The sequence below is a fragment of the Dermochelys coriacea genome, chromosome 10, assembly GCF_009764565.3.
Source record: "Dermochelys coriacea isolate rDerCor1 chromosome 10, rDerCor1.pri.v4, whole genome shotgun sequence".
In the NCBI taxonomy this organism is placed as follows: Eukaryota; Metazoa; Chordata; order Testudines; family Dermochelyidae; genus Dermochelys; species Dermochelys coriacea.
Window position 1 is genome coordinate 70,114,531 of NC_050077.1, and position 18,833 is coordinate 70,133,363.

General features: G+C 45.5%; 1 protein-coding gene across 1 annotated transcript in view; it reads left to right on the top strand.

The window, feature by feature from the left end:
• Positions 1-5,374: 5,374 nt before the first annotated feature.
• MTHFS (methenyltetrahydrofolate synthetase) overlaps positions 5,375-18,833 on the top strand; it is a 28,817-nt gene continuing 15,358 nt past the window's right edge. The window contains exons 1-2 of the mRNA XM_043493785.1: positions 5,375-5,674; positions 10,392-10,653. Of these exons, the coding sequence (XP_043349720.1) occupies positions 5,390-5,674; positions 10,392-10,653 (547 nt within the window). The 5' untranslated portion in view covers positions 5,375-5,389. The remainder of the gene's footprint in view (positions 5,675-10,391; positions 10,654-18,833) is intronic.

The window sequence follows — 18,833 nt, forward strand, 5'->3', positions numbered from 1 at the left end:
TTTTATATAGAAATAGAATTACAGATAGACAGTGTAATGGTTTTAGCACTTGTCTTTCATCTCTAAAACATGGGTTTAAATAAAGGAAGCTAGGATTATCCGCTAAATGATCCATTGGGACTATGGGCTATCTTCACCAATAACAAAATCTATAGCTGCTCTGGATTTACGAAAAAGAACAGCTAGTATATCCGGTACTTCTTTTATTATTTTATTATTCATTCTCTGTACTATCATACACCCCTTCACTGCCCCCCTCAGAATTCCCAACCCATCCAACCCTCCCCTGCTCCTTGTCCCCTGCCCCAACTGCCCCTGAGACCCTATCCCCATCCAACCCACCCTGCTCCCTGTCCCCTGACTGCCCCCCAGGACCCCTGCCCCTTATCCAACCCCCCCCCAACTCCCTGCCCCCTTACCATGCCGCTCAGAGACCAGGACTGGCAGCCGCACTGCCCAGTCAGAGCCAACCATACCGCCGCGCAGTCTAGAGCACCGGGGCAGGCTGGTGGCTCTCGCAGCCATGCTGCCCAGCAGGAGCTCACAGCCCTGCCACTCAGAGCGCTGGCAGCATGACGAGCTGAGGCTGCTGGGGAGGGGCCGGGGTCTAGCCTCCCCCGCCGGGAGCTCAAGGCCAGGCAGGATGTGGCCCGGGGGCCGTAGTTTGCCCACCTCTGGTCTAGCTCCATCTCTGAACTAAATAGCACAATAGAGAACAGAACATATGACCTTACTACTTGAAACACTGGTCTCTACCATTTGAGCTAAAGAAGAATCCCCAGTACAGTGAAGTAATAGGGCTTATAGAGCATTTCCATTTAGGAAATTACATTAATGTCCAACTAAATTCAGTAGCAGAACAGATTGTAGGGAGAGTAGCTCTGTTGTATCTTCAGGCTCTCAAATGAGAGAAGGCAGAGAGTCCATCATAAGCTCAGAAGTTTTTCATTGAGAGCAATCTGTGACTGAGTGAGATATGCCAAGTAGGTCACCATCAGCAGGTCGTTGATACTGCTGTTCAGCACTGTCTCAAAGTCCTCCAGTGAAATCCTTGGCACCTGGTTAATAAGATCCATCAGGAAGTACCCAACAGTGTTGTCAGCATCCACTTTATCAGACAGCACATCCTCTGCATACTGCAGCACTGTGCTCAGGGTATCCTGGATCCTGGCTGACGCTGCCCCCACCTGCTGCAAGTCACTGGACAAGCCAATCACTCAACTGGGACTCAAACAGGTGGGGGGGGTTGAATAATGAGCATACTAAGTGCTTGATAAAAAACACAGTGTTGACCTGAGCAAAGCCTCTGCAATCAGTACAGTATCTGTTTGCAACTCTGCATGTGCAAACCATATTGTGTTGCTCCTCTAGACATTAGGGACCATAGCTGGAGGCCCTTACCCAGGCAAATCTCTCAGGACTGAGTAAGGACTTCAGGATTTGGCCCTGTGCACAATGCACTATTGCAAAGATAGCAGCTGGGAATTCAAACTTCTACAGCCAAACAAATGGTGAGACAGTGCAGCTCAGCGTCCACTGTAAACTGCTCTCGGTTGTTCAGAACTCACCCAAAATCATTTCCATTACTGCCAGAACTTCCTCTCGCCTACTGCTGCCACAACTTTTGTCACTGGGGCCAGAGGGGGATTGTTCAAATGTTCAGTAGCTCTCTATTCCTCCCACCCCCAGCAGCTGCTTCTCTCACTGGGGCCAGGCTGCTCTTGAGTGGCTCTCCAGTCTCTCACTCCATCCCAAGCCTGTGTTCCCTCTGGGAAGGCCATTCATGCTCTTTTGGGCAAAAAGAGTCTGAAGGGAAGGGACAAACTGCAGCAGTTCTCCTCTCTTAGGCAGTCTGTCCCTTCCCTTCAGACTCTTTTTGCCCAAAGGAGCATGAATGGCCTTCCTTTATCTGCTCCCCTTGAACACTAAAATGGAGACCCAACAGGAAGGACAGCAGGTCATGACTCTCACTGAGGCCCCTCTTGCAGCCTGTCACAGAAAAAGCTTGATGATTACCTGTTCTGTTCATTCCCTCTGGGGCACCTGGCATTGGCCACTGTCAGAAGACAGGACGGGTCTAGATGAACCTTTGTTCTGACCCAGTATGGCCATTTTTATGTTCTTATGAGACTGACTATCACAGGTCAGAACGAGAGTTGGTGATGGAAGTCTGTCTAGCAGCACACTTCTTAGTGTGAATCTGGTGAATCTGCATCTCAGATTTACTTATGTTTCAATGAGTAGAGCAATTATCTTTTTATTATTAGTAATTGGTGATTTTCTGTTTCTTATTTGAGGAATCTCTAGTCACCAGGTTTTCAGTTATTTTGGGAGGAAAATATACAAATATTTTAGACTAGAAAACCCCCAAACCTACTTTTTTTCCCCCCACACACTTTTTAAAGTAAAACTTGAGTTGATGGCAGTAGATTTACACAGCCAGCAGAATTTGGCCTAAAGTTCAAATGTGGAGTCTAATTTTCCTTGATTTTAAATATCTAAATGTCAGCGTGGCTGTTTCCACAAGAGTCAGCAAAGCCTTGTTGAATCTTGATAGAGTTTGCACAAGTCTAAATGCACAGTTCTGTTTAAATTACATGACTGTAACATATGAATGGAAGCCTGAGACTCATCTCCACTGACCGTAAATACCTCCTGGAGCTGATTTAATGATGAAACAGAGTTATTCAGCATTTTCTAAGAAGTAGGGAAAATGAATTGGTGCAAAAAAAAAAAGTAAGCCAACTGTCATCTTGATTTTCTCATAAAAACAATGTGACATATGAATGTGACTTCCACATTTCTAAGCAATAAAACAACCCATTCTCCTAGTTTTGTGCTCTCAACAGGTATGGTCTTGGCCAGAGTTGGGCAAACTATTGCCCGCGGGGCACATCAGATCAAAAAGTTTGCCCACACTGGTTTAGCTGGTCATTTGGTGGAGGAAGAAAAAGAAAGGAAAGAGTTGTTTGCATGTACCTCACAGTTAAACTAGAAAGCCACCAAAAGCTGCAAAGTGTGTCTCCAGATACAAACATCCGCATAATTAAGAGATCTTCACATCTGGATTTTAGTTTGACCTATTATATAAAGATGAGAGTCAGGGGATGTTTGGATCTAGGGATTTTGGTCTAGCTCGGGGGTGGGCAAACTTTTTGGACTGAGGGCCACATCGGGGTTCCGAAACTGTATGGAAGGCCAGGTAGAGAAGGCTGTGCCTCCCCAAACAGCCTGGCCCCTGCCCCCTCCCACTTTCCACGCCCTGACTGCCCCCCTCAGAACCCCCAACTCATCCAAACCCCCCTTCTCTTTGGCCCCTGACTACCCTCTTCTGGGACCCCCCACCCCTAACCATCCCAGCCCCTATCCAAGGCTCCCTGTTCCCTGTCCCCTGACTGCCCCCACCCCATCCAGACCCCCACCCCCTGACAGGCCCCCCTGGACTATGCCTATCCAACGCCCCCCCGTTCCCTGACTGCCCCCTGGGATCCCTACCCCTTATCCAAACCCCCACTCCGCACCCCCTTACCATGCCACTCAGAGCACCAGGACTGGCAGCCGTGCCACCCAGCTGGAGCCAGCCACGCTGCCTAGCACACCGGGGCAGGCCGGCAGCTCTCACAGCCACACTGCCCAGCAGGAGCAACCCTGCCACCCAGAGCGCTGACGGCATGGTGAGCTGAGGCTGTGGGGGAAGGGGGACAGCAGGGGAGGGGCTGTGGGATAGCCTCCCTGTCCAGGAGCTCAAGGGCCGGGCAGGACGGTCCCATAGGCCGGATGTGGCCTGTGGGCCATAGTTTGCCCACCTCTGATCTAGACCATACCTGACAGGTGTTTGCCTAACCTGCTTTTAAAAGTCTCCAATGATGGAGATTCCACAAGCTCCCTAGGCAATTTATTCCAGTGCTTAACCACCTTGACAATTAGGAAGTTTTTTCCTAATGTCCAACGTCAACTGCCCTTGCTGCAATTTAAGCCCATTGCTTCTTATCTTATCCTCAGAGGTTAAGGAGAACAATTTGTCACCCTCTTATTTGTAATAACCTTTCAAGTACTTTAAAACTGTTTTCATCTCCCCCCTCAATCTTCTCTTCTCCAAACTAAACAAACTCAATTTTTTCAGTTTTCCCTGATAGTCATGTTTTCTAGACCTTTAATCATTTTTGTTCCAGAAGGGTCGTGTACAAGACCTTCTGTTTTTTAAAGACGGTAATACATCCTAAAAACAGGTAGGAAGAGTTTACATTACAAAACCACATTGGACTCATGCGTCGCCTTGCCATTGGCCCCCCCATCCTGCAAACACTTCCAGGGGCTTAACCCTCAGCATGTGAGGAGCCCCAGAACACTGTGGGCAGCAGGAACCTGGGTGCTGGGCCCCTGGAGTCAGAAACCCCCTGGGCAGCAGGAGGGCGGGAACTGGGGCTCCCCCCGGCACAGGGAAACCCCTGGGGCAGCGGGGGGGGGGGCGGCTGGGGATCCCCCTGGGCAGTTGGGGCCTGTGGATGCTGGGGATCCCCCCGGGGCACAAAGAACCAGAAACCAACCAGGCAGCGGGGGCCTGGGCGCTGGGGATCCCCCGGGGCAGGAGGAACCAGAAACCAGTTGGGCAGCGGGGGCCTGGGCGCTGGGGATCCCCCGGGGCAGGGGGAACCAGAAACCAGTTGGGCAGCGGGGGCCTGGGCGCTGGGGATCCCCCGGGGCAGGGGGAACCAGAAACCAGTTGGGCAGCGGGGGCCTGGGCGCTGGGAACCAGAAACCAACCGGGCAGCGGGGGCCTGGGCGCTGGGGTCCCCCGGGGCAGGGGGAACCAGAAACCAGTTGGGCAGCGGGGGCCTGGGCGCTGGGGTCCCCCGGGGCAGGGGGAACCAGAAACCAGTTGGGCAGCGGGGGCCTGGGCGCTGGGGATCCCCCGGGGCAGGGGGAACCAGAAACCAGTTGGGCAGCGGGGGCCTGGGCGCTGGGGATCCCCCGGGGCAGGGGGAACCAGAAACCAGTTGGGCAGCGGGGGCCTGGGCGCTGGGGTCCCCCGGGGCAGGGGGAACCAGAAACCAGTTGGGCAGCGGGGGCCTGGGCGCTGGGAACCAGAAACCAACCGGGCAGCGGGGGCCTGGGCGCTGGGGTCCCCCGGGGCAGGGGGAACCAGAAACCAGTTGGGCAGCGGGGGCCTGGGCGCTGGGGTCCCCCGGGGCAGGGGGAACCAGAAACCAGTTGGGCAGCGGGGGCCTGGGCGCTGGGGATCCCCCGGGGCAGGGGGAACCAGAAACCAGTTGGGCAGCGGGGGATCCCCCGGGGCAGGGGGAACCAGAAACCAGTTGGGCAGCGGGGGCCTGGGCGCTGGGAACCAGAAACCAACCGGGCAGCGGGGGCCTGGGCGCTGGGGATCCCGATGAGATCTCCAGCGACCAGGGCCCCTGCCCTGGCTGCAGCCCCCCGAGCAGCAGGCCTCGGGGCAGCGGGGCGGGGGCGGGCGGCGCGCAGAGCAGCGAGCGCCCGGGGGCTCAGTCGGCGGCCGGGGAGCCGAGGGGCGGGCCCGGGCCCGGCTGGCGATTCCGGCGACATGGCCGCGCCGCTGCGAGCCGCCAAACGAGCGCTGCGAGCGGAGCTGAAGCGGCGGCTGAGGGGGCTGAGCGAGGCGGAGAAGCAGCGCCAGTCCCGCCTGCTGAGCCGCAAGGTGGGTGCCCGGCGGGCTGAGGAGCGGCCCGGGGCTAGGACCCTGGCAGCGGGGCCTCCCCCGGCCCTAGGACTAGCAGCAGCAAGCGGGTGGGTCACGGGCTTCCCGCCTTTGCGGGGCAGGGACGGAGGCCCCCCCCCTGCGCCCTTCTCAGCCCTGATCGCCTTCGGGGCCGGGGCCCTCCCGCGGCCTCCAGCGTGCCCCGGCGCCAGCCGCAGGCCCTACCGACTGCTCCTGCCCTGGGCGGGCCCCGCGAGTCCTCTAGGGCCAGGCCCGCGCTGCCCTTAAGTCGGGGCTCTGGGCCAGCCTTGCTTTGGGGCCTCTTCCCCGGGTGCAGATGAGCCTCACGGCTGCCTGAATCTGCTGCAGAGCTCCCCCCACGTCTCCCTTAAACCTCTGCTCTCCACTCCTGCCTCCAGACCTATGCCCCACGGGGGGGACTGCGCTCCAGACCTCCCCCCCCCGCCCCCGTTCATATCCCACCCAAAATATATATTTCTTCCTCCACGCCTACAAGTTGTGAGTTCATAATATTAAACTTAAAGTATAACCTTTAAATCCGCTCCTCTGGATTTTCCAGTGCAGCCTGTTAGCTATGGGCCTGGTTAGGATCATGATGTATTTCTTTAATAATAACTATTATTATTATTATTTATTATTATAATTAATAATAATAAAAGGTAGCTAAGCTAGCACATGTGTTCTAACACGTTTTTAAACACTACTGTAGTGAGGGGAGTGGTGCATAGAGTTCACCTCAACTAATTAACACATGTTAAAATACAACTTGCCCTGTCTCCCTTAGGGTTTAAAAACCTGTCAGCTAGCATATTATAAATATAAATATACACCTTTTATTCCAGTATGGACAAGCCCATAGCCTCTCTTCTACTGAGAGCTCTTTCGACTGGCTGCTGCTGTTTGTGCCTTGAACAGCACCAACTAAACTGATGCTGCTAAACGCATAATTTTAAAACCAATGAGAAGCTTAGAAGCTTTACCACAGGCCTTTAAAAATGAATTTGGGCTGAGTTGTGAGGCCCTGATAATGCAAACATTTGTGCGTATCCTCAACTTTACTACTGGGACTAGTCCTATTACTTTAAGGGACTGCTACTCATGATGGTAAAGTTAAACTATGTGTGTGTGTGTGTGTGATTACAGGATCAGGGCCCAAGTTTGTAAAGAAACCCCAAAGCAATGGCATTTTATGTAGTTTCAGGTTCTGTTGTGTATGTTTTATTCAGCTCTAAGTTAATAGGCTGTGCCTAGCAATATTTATAAATAAACATCTAGCATGTGCTGAAATGATTTCTCTCATCTTTGCTTTTATTTTTAACTCTCATCTGTACCTTCCATATCTTTTCTCTGTGTAATTTTATTGCTAATGTTATCATTTAAAAGCTATCATACTGTATTTACACAAATAATATGCTAACACAGCATGCTGATAGTTTGTATTTTTCAAATACCCAGTGCATATGGATTAATAAAGATGTATTATAGATATTTTATTGTTTTAATAAACCTCATACAATTTTATTTTAAAGTTGCTGCATGTAATCAAACGCAGGAATTCTGGGGGAATCGCATTTGTATTGTGTCTTTCAGTCAAAGGATCTCAAAGCACTTTAAAGACTCCAATTAGCAGCAATTGCTTCCACCTCTGGAGTGCAATGTGACAGCACACAAACATTATGTAAGAACTATAGATTTCTACCATGTCTGAGCAAGTGGAGCTTAAATAGGTTTCTCTCTCTGGGAATTATATTCTTATAATATTTAATATGAAACATAATTTAACATGAAAATATAATTGAGTGAACTTCAAGTGCTTAACTTGCAATCTTTGAATTTTTTCAGTAGGACAGTGTGCCCTTAGTTTTGTTGAGAAATGTACATAGCATTTCCTGCCATCTTTATAAATGGCTAATTCACGAAGGGTGCAATTTTCAGCACCACTTGGCACTTGCCTAATTCTGGTCCTATTGAACTCAGTAGTAAATCTCCCACTGGTATCAGTGGAGGCAGAAAGAAAAGGAGTACTTGTGGCACCTTAGAGACTAACAAATTTATTAGAGCATAAGCTTTCGTGAGCTACAGCTCACTTCATCGGATGCATTTGGTGGAAAAAACAGAGGGGAGATTTATATACACACACAGAGAACATGAAACAATGGGTTTCATAAATCATACACAGTGTGTATGATAAATGGGTTTATCATACACACTGTAAGGAGAGTGATCACTTAAGATAAGCCATCACGAGCAGCGGGGGGGGAGGAAAACCTTTCATGGTGACAAGCAAGGTAGGCTATTTCCAGCAGTTAACAAGAATATCTGAGGAACAGTGGGGTGGGGGGGGGGGGAAATAGTTTTGAGTTATGGCAGTGCTGAAAGGTTTTGAACGTCCGACCCAGAAGTTATAAAGTTGGGTTCGCCTAAAGGGAAGATACTGGGCCACTATCTAGTTTGCAACAGATTGTGTAAACTGACTATGGCCTGAGTCTGCAAACACACAAGTGTTTAACTTTACTGCCGCGAGTATCCCATGTGTAAGAGTTTGCAAGGCCAGGGACTTAAATATTTGCAAAATATACAGTGAAAATCTAAATGCAAAGCTCTTTTCAAACGGATTTTAAGTGTTAAATGGAGATAAAGGAATTACCTTCATTATCAGGAGACAAGTGTAGTGGGCATCAAGAAATGTTTGAAAATGTTGAGAAAATATGTTGAGCAAAAGCTGAAAAATTAACTTCATAACGGATGATAGGAATTGCATCTGAGAAGGATAAAAGAGACTTGGCTACTTTACTTGGAACTTGAATGCCTTTACGTGAATTCCCGTCTTCTAAAGATCTTAAATTCAAATTGGAATAGCTACACTAGGCTGACCTTCTTACTAGTATTTAATTAGCTACTGCATGACTGCGCTTGCTTAATGTTTGTGTTCCTGATTAAAGTCATGCTGTTTGCATGCTCTGATTCTGCAATAATAGTCATCAGCTAATGTACAAAGGCCAAAGCATTTTCTCTTTGGAAACTTCTGGGGTGTGACAAGAGCTACTGTCTGGGCCAGGGAGACATCTTCAGGCTGTTGGTACTAATGTGAATGACTGTCTGATTGTATTTGTCTTCAAGGGCACAATATAACTGCAGCATGCATTGATTGCACTATGAATTTTCCACACTGTGAAAGGGGAGTAGGTGGAAGAGGGAACCTGAAGAGGGAGGGAGAGGAGAAGAGTGGAATGGGATAGTTATTTTTAAAAAAGGCAATAAAGAGATACAGTTGATTTAGTTTTTATACATAACACACAGAAAGGGGGGAATAGCCAAATAACTATAGGCTTTTTAAATAAATGTAAGAGATGTAGTCAGAGGTGAGGGAGAAAAATTAAGCAAAGGTTAAAAACAAGTGCAAGTAGAAAAAGGAATATAGGTGAGAATTAAAGAACTGTAAAAAAAAAATAAAAAAAAAAATAAAGGAAAGTGGCAAGGTCAAAGCGTAGAAAGGCAATTAGCCCAGGATTATACAAACACACAAAAGAGAATTCTAATTCTGGTCTGCATACTCCAGTCCCATTAAATAAGACTAAATTAATAAGTGTAGCCCCTATATTGCCCTGCACTTTGCCATTTGCACCACTACAAAGTTGAGTGCAAATCCGTTTCCAATCAGAACGGAAGCATATTGCACTTTCTTTGTACTGTTGTAAGTGATGACACAAGGTGCAGGGCAATCAGGAACCTGGCCTTAAAAACCCTTTTTTAAAATTTCAGTGTGGTTTAGGAGGGTGTTATGCAAGATCTGAAACTTTTTACATTTTATCATGCACACCACATATGCAATTTCTAATTCTCTTCCTAGGTTCAGCCCTTGTCCAGCTTTTTGGTTTAGAGGGCCTCTTTTAGATCAAACATTCCCTAGATCATCTAGGAGAGCGGGCAGCAGTAAGACTGCCTATCAGCAGAAGCATTTAGGAAAACACTTTTGGGACCTCAAGCTCCTGTACAAAGGTCAGTTCAGGCTAAAGAACTAAGGGCCTGATCTCGCAAGGCATTGAGCTTCAGTTTATTTTCTTAGGTAGGCAGGAGGAAACAACTTTTTGCCTGAGCTAAAGCTTTTCGCTAGTGTTTTCTTTTTGAGTTTTGGACGTTGACACTGTCATTGACGTACTTCTCACCTGTCAGGACCCACATATGGGACAAAATGTCTGACGTAAAACATAAATGAGGAATACAAACACTTTCTCTGCTCTGTGGACTAGCCTCTCTCCATCCCATGCACTTTTTTCTGCAGTGAGGTTGATTGTCTGAACGTGCTTACACTACACATCTTAAAAATACATAAAATACAAATGGTTATAGGATCAGCAAAATACACTGAAAACTGGTCCTGTGCTAGTGACAAGAGGGAAATGTTCCATCCATGAGTTATCGCACAAATGCTATCCCAAAGCTATGTTACTGTATCCTCAGTAATGCTAATATGGCTTATAAACAGAGTATACAAAATAATCTATGTTAATTTCACTTTTAGTAAACAGAGAGATGGAGAGGAAAAAGTTTTCCTGATATGAAACATTAAAAAGGGAGTTTATATTTTCAACCTTATTACGGAAAATATTGCTTAAACCTGATTTTTTAAGTAAAAAAAAAATAAGTGGATCTTTTCATAAGCTTTTAAACTTCATTGCAATAATTTCCCATGTAGGTGATTGAGCATTCCAAGTACCAAGAGTCTCAAAGAATTGCAGTCTTTCTGAGTATGCAAGATGAAATCGAGACAGAAGAAATCATTAAAGACATATTTCAGAGAGGGAAGGAGTGTTTCATTCCACAGTACAAGCCCCAGAGCAGTCACATGGATATGGTCAAGTTAACTTCTGCTGAAGAAATTTGTTCACTTCCTTTGACATCTTGGAACATTCATCAGCCTTGTGATAATGATGTAAGGGAAGAAGCGTTGTCTGTGGGTAAGTGTTTACTTCTTTCTGATGCTGAATCTCAGGTGATGCCTACACTAGAGAGCTTACTTCAGGCCTCACAACAGGCGGTAGCTCTCCCGATGATATAGCGCTGTCCACACTGGAGCTTAAATTGTGTAAGTTATGTTGCTCAAGGGGGTAGCTAATTCAATCCCTGAGTGACACAGTTTATGATGATTTAAGCTGTAGTGTAGCCATAGCCTCAGACTCAATGAGCAGGAGTTGCCTTGGGTCAATAAGAAGCTATTAGAAGGGAAGGACAGTGTGTTAGAATGCACTCTGGTTCCTGATATCCCAATTTCTGGAATTTGTAGGCTGGAATGTAGGAATTTTTATAGAATCTTGGATCCTAAATGTTGTTGTGTGTCGATGTATCCTAGTGTCTTCGCAGAACCTGCAGAACAGCTTTCAGGATTAAGTTCTTAGACTGCAAAATAAAAGCACTTTCTACTAGAGCTGGGTGAATATTACAAATTATTTTTTGTCATTATTCATTCACATTTTCATTTGTTTGTTCATTTCAGCCTCAGGCTCTTGGCACTTTACAAGATCTAAAAGTTAGTCTATTTTATAAGTTAATATAAAAATTCTAGTCTGTAGAAAACTAATTTTACTGCCATTTGACCTCCAAATCAAACCGCACCACATCCAGCTCTTCAATCCAACCCTCTCCATCTGCTCACAAATTATAAACAAACTTGCTTTGCCTTTGTTCACATTCCTTCTTTGTTTGCTTTCTGCAAATATTCCAGTGAACATCTTCACTGGCAGAAATATTTAAGAATATTAATGGAAAGCAAATGCTGAATTCATGTGGGAAACCTGATTCTGAGGGTATGTTTACAGTGCAACAACTTATGCCACTTCTATTAAAGCTCTGGAATTAAACCACTGTTGCATGTCCACACTGTGCTCCTTGTGACGGTGGAGCACATCCACATTAGCAGCTCTTGCAACGGCAAAGAGAGCAGTGCATTGTGCAACTGGCCGCAGGGTGCTTTGGGAAGGGTTTGCAATGCCTCATGGGGCAGGCACAGTGTCACATGATATTGGTTTCCCAACCACATTGTTCCATGGGCATCCTACTACATTGCCAGCTGCTTTTCAAGGGCAGTCAGAAACAGAGCTTTGAAAGGGGAGGGATGCATGCCTTCAGGGCAGTCGGCCGAATTCAAAACAATGAGCAGAGCGATCACTTGAGGGATTATGGGACGCTTCCGGAGACCAGTTGATTGCTTTCTGTGCTGTAATGTGTTTACACTGCGAATACAACGCTGGAGCCTCTGTGCTGTAAGGCTTCCAACTCTTGTCAAGGTGTTTTTTTTTTTTTTTTTTTTTTTTGCAACGCTGCAACTGAGGAGTTTCTGCGCACAAAGTGGCTTGGCAGTATGTACACCTCGGGAGTTACACCACAGAAAGCTGCTTTACTGCACAGAAACTTGCCAGTGTAGACAAGGCTCACCTATACAGAGACTTACCAGATTGCACACATTGAGTGAAGTTGCCAACAGCTTCTGTAAGTTGGATACTGCAGCAATTGAAACCAGTTCAGTTTAACTGGATTTTAAATGTTTCTTCTTAACTTGTTCTTGTCCCAGAAGCATTAGTTTTCTTTCATGGGAATTCTCTAGTCATTTAGTGTTATCAGCATTAGCATCAGTATTAAGTCTCCATCTATTAGCATTTTCACTTTATTTTGCTTCAGTTGATTGACTTGTTAATTTCTTCTCTTTTGTCCATCTTTCTCACTTAGAATTCTCTATATTCACGTTAGATGGCAGGTGATTTCATTTCCTCCTATGGTCATTCTTTCTGTCCCCTGTATCCAGCATTTTTTGTTGTTACTTCCTTTCCTGTTGTCTGTCTTACATGAAATTCTGTAAATCATTAATCAGCAGCTTTGAGGCCTTTGAAAGGTGGCTTTTAAAATGTCTAACATTTTATTTAGTTAAGCTTAGTTCAGCCATAAGAGACAACTTACTACATGTGATGAACTATAGTTAGTTGCATTTAACAAGCCTAAGTTAGAGATCAAAATGAGAAAACAGGAAAATCATAGGGCAAAACTCAACTACAGTTGGGGGGAGCAGAATGGCAAGGAGGGGTAATGTAGGGACCACTGTAGCGCTCGTGCACTGTGGAAGGAGCCTGGCACAGAAGTCTGCAATAGGGCATCCTGGGGAGGCAAGTTTACATGGATCCTGTACCTCCCACTTCAGGCAGTGCCAGAGGGGCTGGAATAGCAGCTAAATCTGGTCAGAGTTCTTCAAATTTCAATGTTTTGATGAAAGTTTGAATTAAAAAAAGAATTAGGAAAAAATGTTCCCCATTTTCAGCTCTCTCTAATAATGACTGGTGTGTGTGTGCGTGCGCACAGGGCAAAACATGTTTTGGTCCTGGGTTGAGGGGGTGGAGTTTTCCTCCTCAATCTTCATGTATGGAACCTTATTATTATCTATTTGTGGTATCTTTAGATGAATTCAGGGGTTATCCTGTTCAGAGACTGGAAATGCAGACCTCCTTCCTCTTCCACTGAATAGCTTTTGAAAGGTTAGAATGTGCATTTAGGGTCTTTGAGGCTATTGCATGATGAGACACGAAGTAGACAGACTATTCCTAACAGAAAAACATACAGAACCTGTGCAAAAAGTTGTTGCCATATTTTTATTATGGGTGTTGCCATATTTATTAAACTTTGGTACATTTGCAGGAATGCCAAACTGCTTTGTTACCACCCTTATCATCCATTGTAATTATGAATGTCTGAATCCTTTATCTCCATGATGTGATCAAATACTGTAGTGATGCATGGTATTTACATTGTTATAAGTAGATAACATGGTGTTTTAATAGTAAAGTTCCCATTGCTTGCATATATTGCAATTTATTTTGCATGAAATATTTTGCAGGTACACAAATAAGTTATGTTACCACTGACTATATTCATTTATACATGACAAAACAGAAAGCTCAGATCCAGACTATCCATAAAACTACTTTGCTTCTCACAAGTCTGACTCTTAAGGAGGATCGCTCACTATCTATTCTATGCACGGTGTTGTTAAACCTGGGGTATGCATTCCAGGTTCTAATACAGAGGTGGGCAAACTACGGCCCATGGGACTGTTCTGCCTGGCCCTTGAGCTCCTGGCTGGGGAGGCTAGCTCCCAGCCCCTCCCCTGCTGTTCCCCCTCCCCCGCAGCCTCAGCTTACCATGCTGCCTGCACTCTGGGTGGCGGGGCTATGAGCTTCTGCTGGGCAGCGCGGCTGCGAGAGCCGCTGGCCTGCCCTGATGCTCTAGACTGCATGGCAGCGTGGCTGGCTCCAGCTGGGCAGCACAGCTGCCAGTCCTGGTGCTCTGAGCGGCATGGTAAGGGGCGGGGAGCAGGGGGTTGGATAAGGGGCAGGAGGTCCCGGGGGGCAGTCAGGGGATAGGGAGCAGGGGGCGGTTGGATAGGTGTGGGAGTTCCGGTGGGCCTGTCAGGGGGCGGGGGTCTGGATAGGGGTTGGGGCAGTCAGGGAGCAGGGAGGGGTTGGATAGGGGGTGAGGTTCCAGGGAGGCAGTTAAGGGCGGGGGGTCCCGGGAGGCGGCAGTCAGGGGACAAGGGTGGGGGGGGTTGGATGGGCCATGGATTCTGAGGGGGGCAGTCAGGGGGCGGGAAGTGGGAGGGGGCAGATAGGGAGCGGGGGCCAGGCTGTTCGGGGAGGCACAGCCTTCCCTACCCGGCCCTTCATACAGTTTCGGAACCCCGATGTGGCTTTCAAGCCAAAAAGTTTGCCCACCCCTGTTCTAACAGATAGATACTCCCTTTAATTATAGTCCTTTCTCTGTTAGATCAGGATTGTACATTTTAATTTTGGCCGTGCACAGCATTACATACATTATTGATGTAAAAATAGATCAAGACAATTTCTCTAAGAGGAAGTCTTTCATCCTCTCTACCATGTAAAAATGACATGGTACATTTGTCATTTACAATGTTGCTTTCTGTTGGCCTTTCTAGATACATCGGACCCTCGCTAGAACGCAGGATTTGGGATCCATGCCAAGTACCGTGTTATAGCGGGGACTGCGTTAAAATGAAATTCCTGTATACAGTAAATGTCACATCCATAAAGTATAGAAAATCTTAGAAAATAAACTCCTACTTGAAGGAAACAATTAACAAGAAAAAAAGTGTTGCTTTATTAGAGATTTAAAGTTGACATTACAATAAACTAGTCTAGTTTTTCTTAAAAAAGTCATTGAGTTGCTTTTGCTTCTTGCTGCTGTGCTGCTTCTGCTTAGTAAACTGCAAAAGACTACGTCGCTGCATAATATTTATAGGCTCAATGTCTTGCGTCTCGAACCATCTCAGAGCAGTCTCTAAGCCGGCTACGGTCGCAGTTGACGTTGGAACTATGTCCACTTCGTCTTCCTCCTCCTCTTCCACGTCCAAGGCCAATTCTTCAGCTTCTGGAATGTTGTTTGGTCATACTGCCTGAAGAATTTGGTCATCCATTAGACTTTCAGCAATGGGACAAAATTCTTCTGCTTCATTGTCGCCTTTTATCCAGGACTCAAATATTTTGTGACAGAACAGTTACCCCGAGCGCGGACAGTTGCGGGCACAGCTCCTGCATCTACTCCATGTCTGTTCTTTCAACTTCCTCCTCTGTAAATTCCTCGAAGTCAAATTCCTCGTCAGACTGATCTGCTTTCTTCCTTTTCTTCCAGGAGCAGCTGGCCAAATGACTCTCTCAGTCCCACCATCCAACAGCGGTTTATTGTTTCAGCATGTAATAAATTCCGGGAATCGCCGCCAATGTAAAAGAAGTCTTTTATAGTCCATTTCTTCAGAAAATCGGTGACAGACAACTCGCTTTCTATCATTTGTCGTACCAAGTTCCATTGATAGTGCTGCTTAAAAATGGTGATAGCACCTTGATCAAGTGGCTGGATTTTGGAAGTCGTGTTTTTAGGTAAGTATATAACCCATATTTTACTATCACAGGTTCTGAGTCTTTCGGCTGGAGGATGCGCTGGGCAGTTGTCTAGCAAAAGAACAGCCTTTTCTTCTAAGCATTTTTCCCGCAGATGCTTTCACACAGAAGGGACAAATTTGGTAAAGAACCATTGTTCAGAAATCTCTCTTGTCATCCAGGAAGTTTTGGAGTTCTTGTACGAAAATGGCAGGCAATTCACATTTACGTGATGAAAGTACCAAGGCATGCAAGACTTTCCAATGCACAATGGTTTTAATTTATGCTTGCCTGTTGCATTCACACTAAACAATAAAGTAAGGCGATCTTTTGCCTGTTTATATCCTTCTTTCTTATGTTCATCTGTTCCGACAGCCAGGGTTTTATCGGGCAACATTTTATAATAAATTCCTGTTTCGTCTGCATTGTAAACCTGTTCCTCCGAGTAACCCTCTGCCTGTAAAATTTCCCTCAGCTTCGCAGGGTACGATTGCGTGTCGTCGTCGTCAGCAGAGTGTTTTTCTCCCGAAACTGCAATCTGAGAGATTCCGTGTCTTTTCTGAAATCGCCATAGCCAACCTGAACTCGCCTTAAAATTGCTGAATTCACCATTAAGTTCCCAGTCAAATTTTTCTGCTTGCATGGCTTTTAGCGGACTAGAGATCAGAATGCCTTTCTGCTGTTCTTGCACAAACCATGTGTACACCGCAGGATCAATATTGGCAGCATTCGATAAATGGGCTCATTTTCTTTGAAGGCCATGCTCTTCATCCAGGTTATGAATATAAGTTCCGAGCTTGTCAGCATTCTTTAGCCATCCACGAAAGGTGGACTCATTAATGCCAGTATCATGGCTAATCTTTGTCTGGGTTTCGCCATTTCTAAGTCGTTGGATAGCATCCAATTTCTCCTGCACTGAGTAAGCCTTCCTTTTGCCCGACGTTTTTGACATCTTTCTAAAGATAAATACAGTACTGTACCTGTAAATTTTTATTACATTACATTTGTATGGCATTCTAGGCCTACAGCAATCGTCTTAGTGCTTGTCTACACTACCATGCGGGGTCGATCTAAGATACACAACTTCAGCTACGGGAATAGCTGATGCTCTCTGGTCGATTGCGCTTGCACTTCTCATTCTGGTGGCGTACTAGAGTCGACAGGAGAGCACTCAGCAGTCGATTTATCGCGTCTATACTCAAAAAAAAAATTGTACTGCACTGTACTTAAATTTGGGATCCATGGCCTTGACTGCGTTATATCCGAATTCGCGTTACGTAGACGCACGTTCTAGCGAGGGTCCGGTGTACTAAGCAATAAAACAAGCAAATGTGCAACAGTGGCAAAGTCAAAGTTCAGCCCCCTTGTGAGTCTGCTTTGGTCCTGCTTTGAGCAGGGGGTTGGACTACATGACCTCCTGAGGTCCCTTCCAACCCTGATATTCTGTGATTCTCTGGGCTTGGCAGTTCATAGCCCCGGCATCTCTGGGCTTGTTTCATTAGTTATGAAAATAAAAAAATTGCTTGAGCCCCGGCACCTCTTTCATTACATCACTGGCCCAGGCAGAATCCAGTGAGCTCCAATCTCACTTTCTCTGGGCCTCCCACAACCTGATTCAGTCTTTAATTACATGATGACATACTATTTTTAACACACAACTCCTGTCTAATTCAGTGCGCAGGATGGACCTGCTCTGGGGATGCATTAGGGTTGCGTAAAGCTGCTTACACCAGTTAGCACGATCCCATTGAAAGGAAAATGGATACTTTCAATTTACAATTGCAGCAACCCACTGGTAAGTACTTTGAAATTGTTACTGAGGGAGTATTAGCCCCATTTCAAAGTTTGCCATTGGGAACTACCTTGCGAAAATATTTTTAGCTGGAAATACTCTGTTTTAGTCGCCTTTAAAGTCCTACTATTTATTTATGTTGCACTCCCTGCACGCAGGAGTTTGTGAGCTATAGTCAGCTCAGAATTCTTAACAACTTAAAAATATATAGAGCCTTTAGTGTTGGGACATATGGATTGGCAATATGTTCTTGAGAGGATCACATGAAACATACGGCTACAAAAGAAAGATGGCATTTTAAAAAAGATAAGAGGCTGAATTTTAAAAACAGTGCACCAGGAATAAGAGAACTTGGAAATATGAGAGACATAAAGGAGTTTAGAAATAGAAAACAATATAAGAGGAAAATAGTATAACTGAAAGCAAAGTAAATGTCTTATATGTCACTTCAGACACATTAGTTGTTCAATAGCTATACATGAAAATATGATGGTAGCTAATAAAACTGTGTTAGGCATTCTGAAATAAGACACATTGCATAAAATACTCTGGGGGTTACTGAGACATACTGAAAGAAGATATGTTCTGATCAGATAAATGGAATGTACATATGTTGGAAGCAATGATGTTAAATATTACTGCATAGTGGGAAAACAGAAGGCTCCAAACAAGATTTTAAAGTGATTGAGAGTACTAGTTGATTGTCTTCTCTTTGGGGAGACTTACAGTACAATATATATCGAAAGAGAGATTATAATTTGAAATCTCTTTAGAATGGTCATAAAAAGAAAAGCTGAGATCATGGCATGAAACCAAATTGAAAATTGAGTCTTAGCTCTTAATGTGATTTTTTTTTAATGAAATAATTTAAAGTTTGGATTGAACTTCTACTTGAAAACAATGAGCCATAGTATTTTGTTGCATAGGAAGAGTCAGTTCAGTTCTAGTGAGTCGTTAACATTCTGGTGTTGAGTTCTTTGGTGAAGAGATGATTCTTCCTCCCTTGTAACATAGGAATTGCCATCCTCGATAAGACCAGAGTTGCATCTTGTTCAGTAACCTGTTTCTGACAGTGTCTAATATCAAATACTTACTTCAGTGAAAGGTTCAAGAAATCCCTGAGTGTGTAGCTATGTAATAATGTGTCCATATTTTCTTTCTTTTCTTTTTCTTTCTTTTGCTCTCATCATTATTATAACAATCTAATCCTTTTTGGAATTGTAGTTAGCTTTTTGTCTTAATCTTACCTGGTGGCAATGAGGTCCACAGATTAATTATGTGTAATGTAAAAATATATTTCCTTGTATCAATTTTAAATTTGCTGCCTTTCAATTTCATCAACTGGCCTATTGTCCTTGTATTATGAGAGGGTAACTATGACCACTTGATTTACCGTCTCTATACTATTAATTGT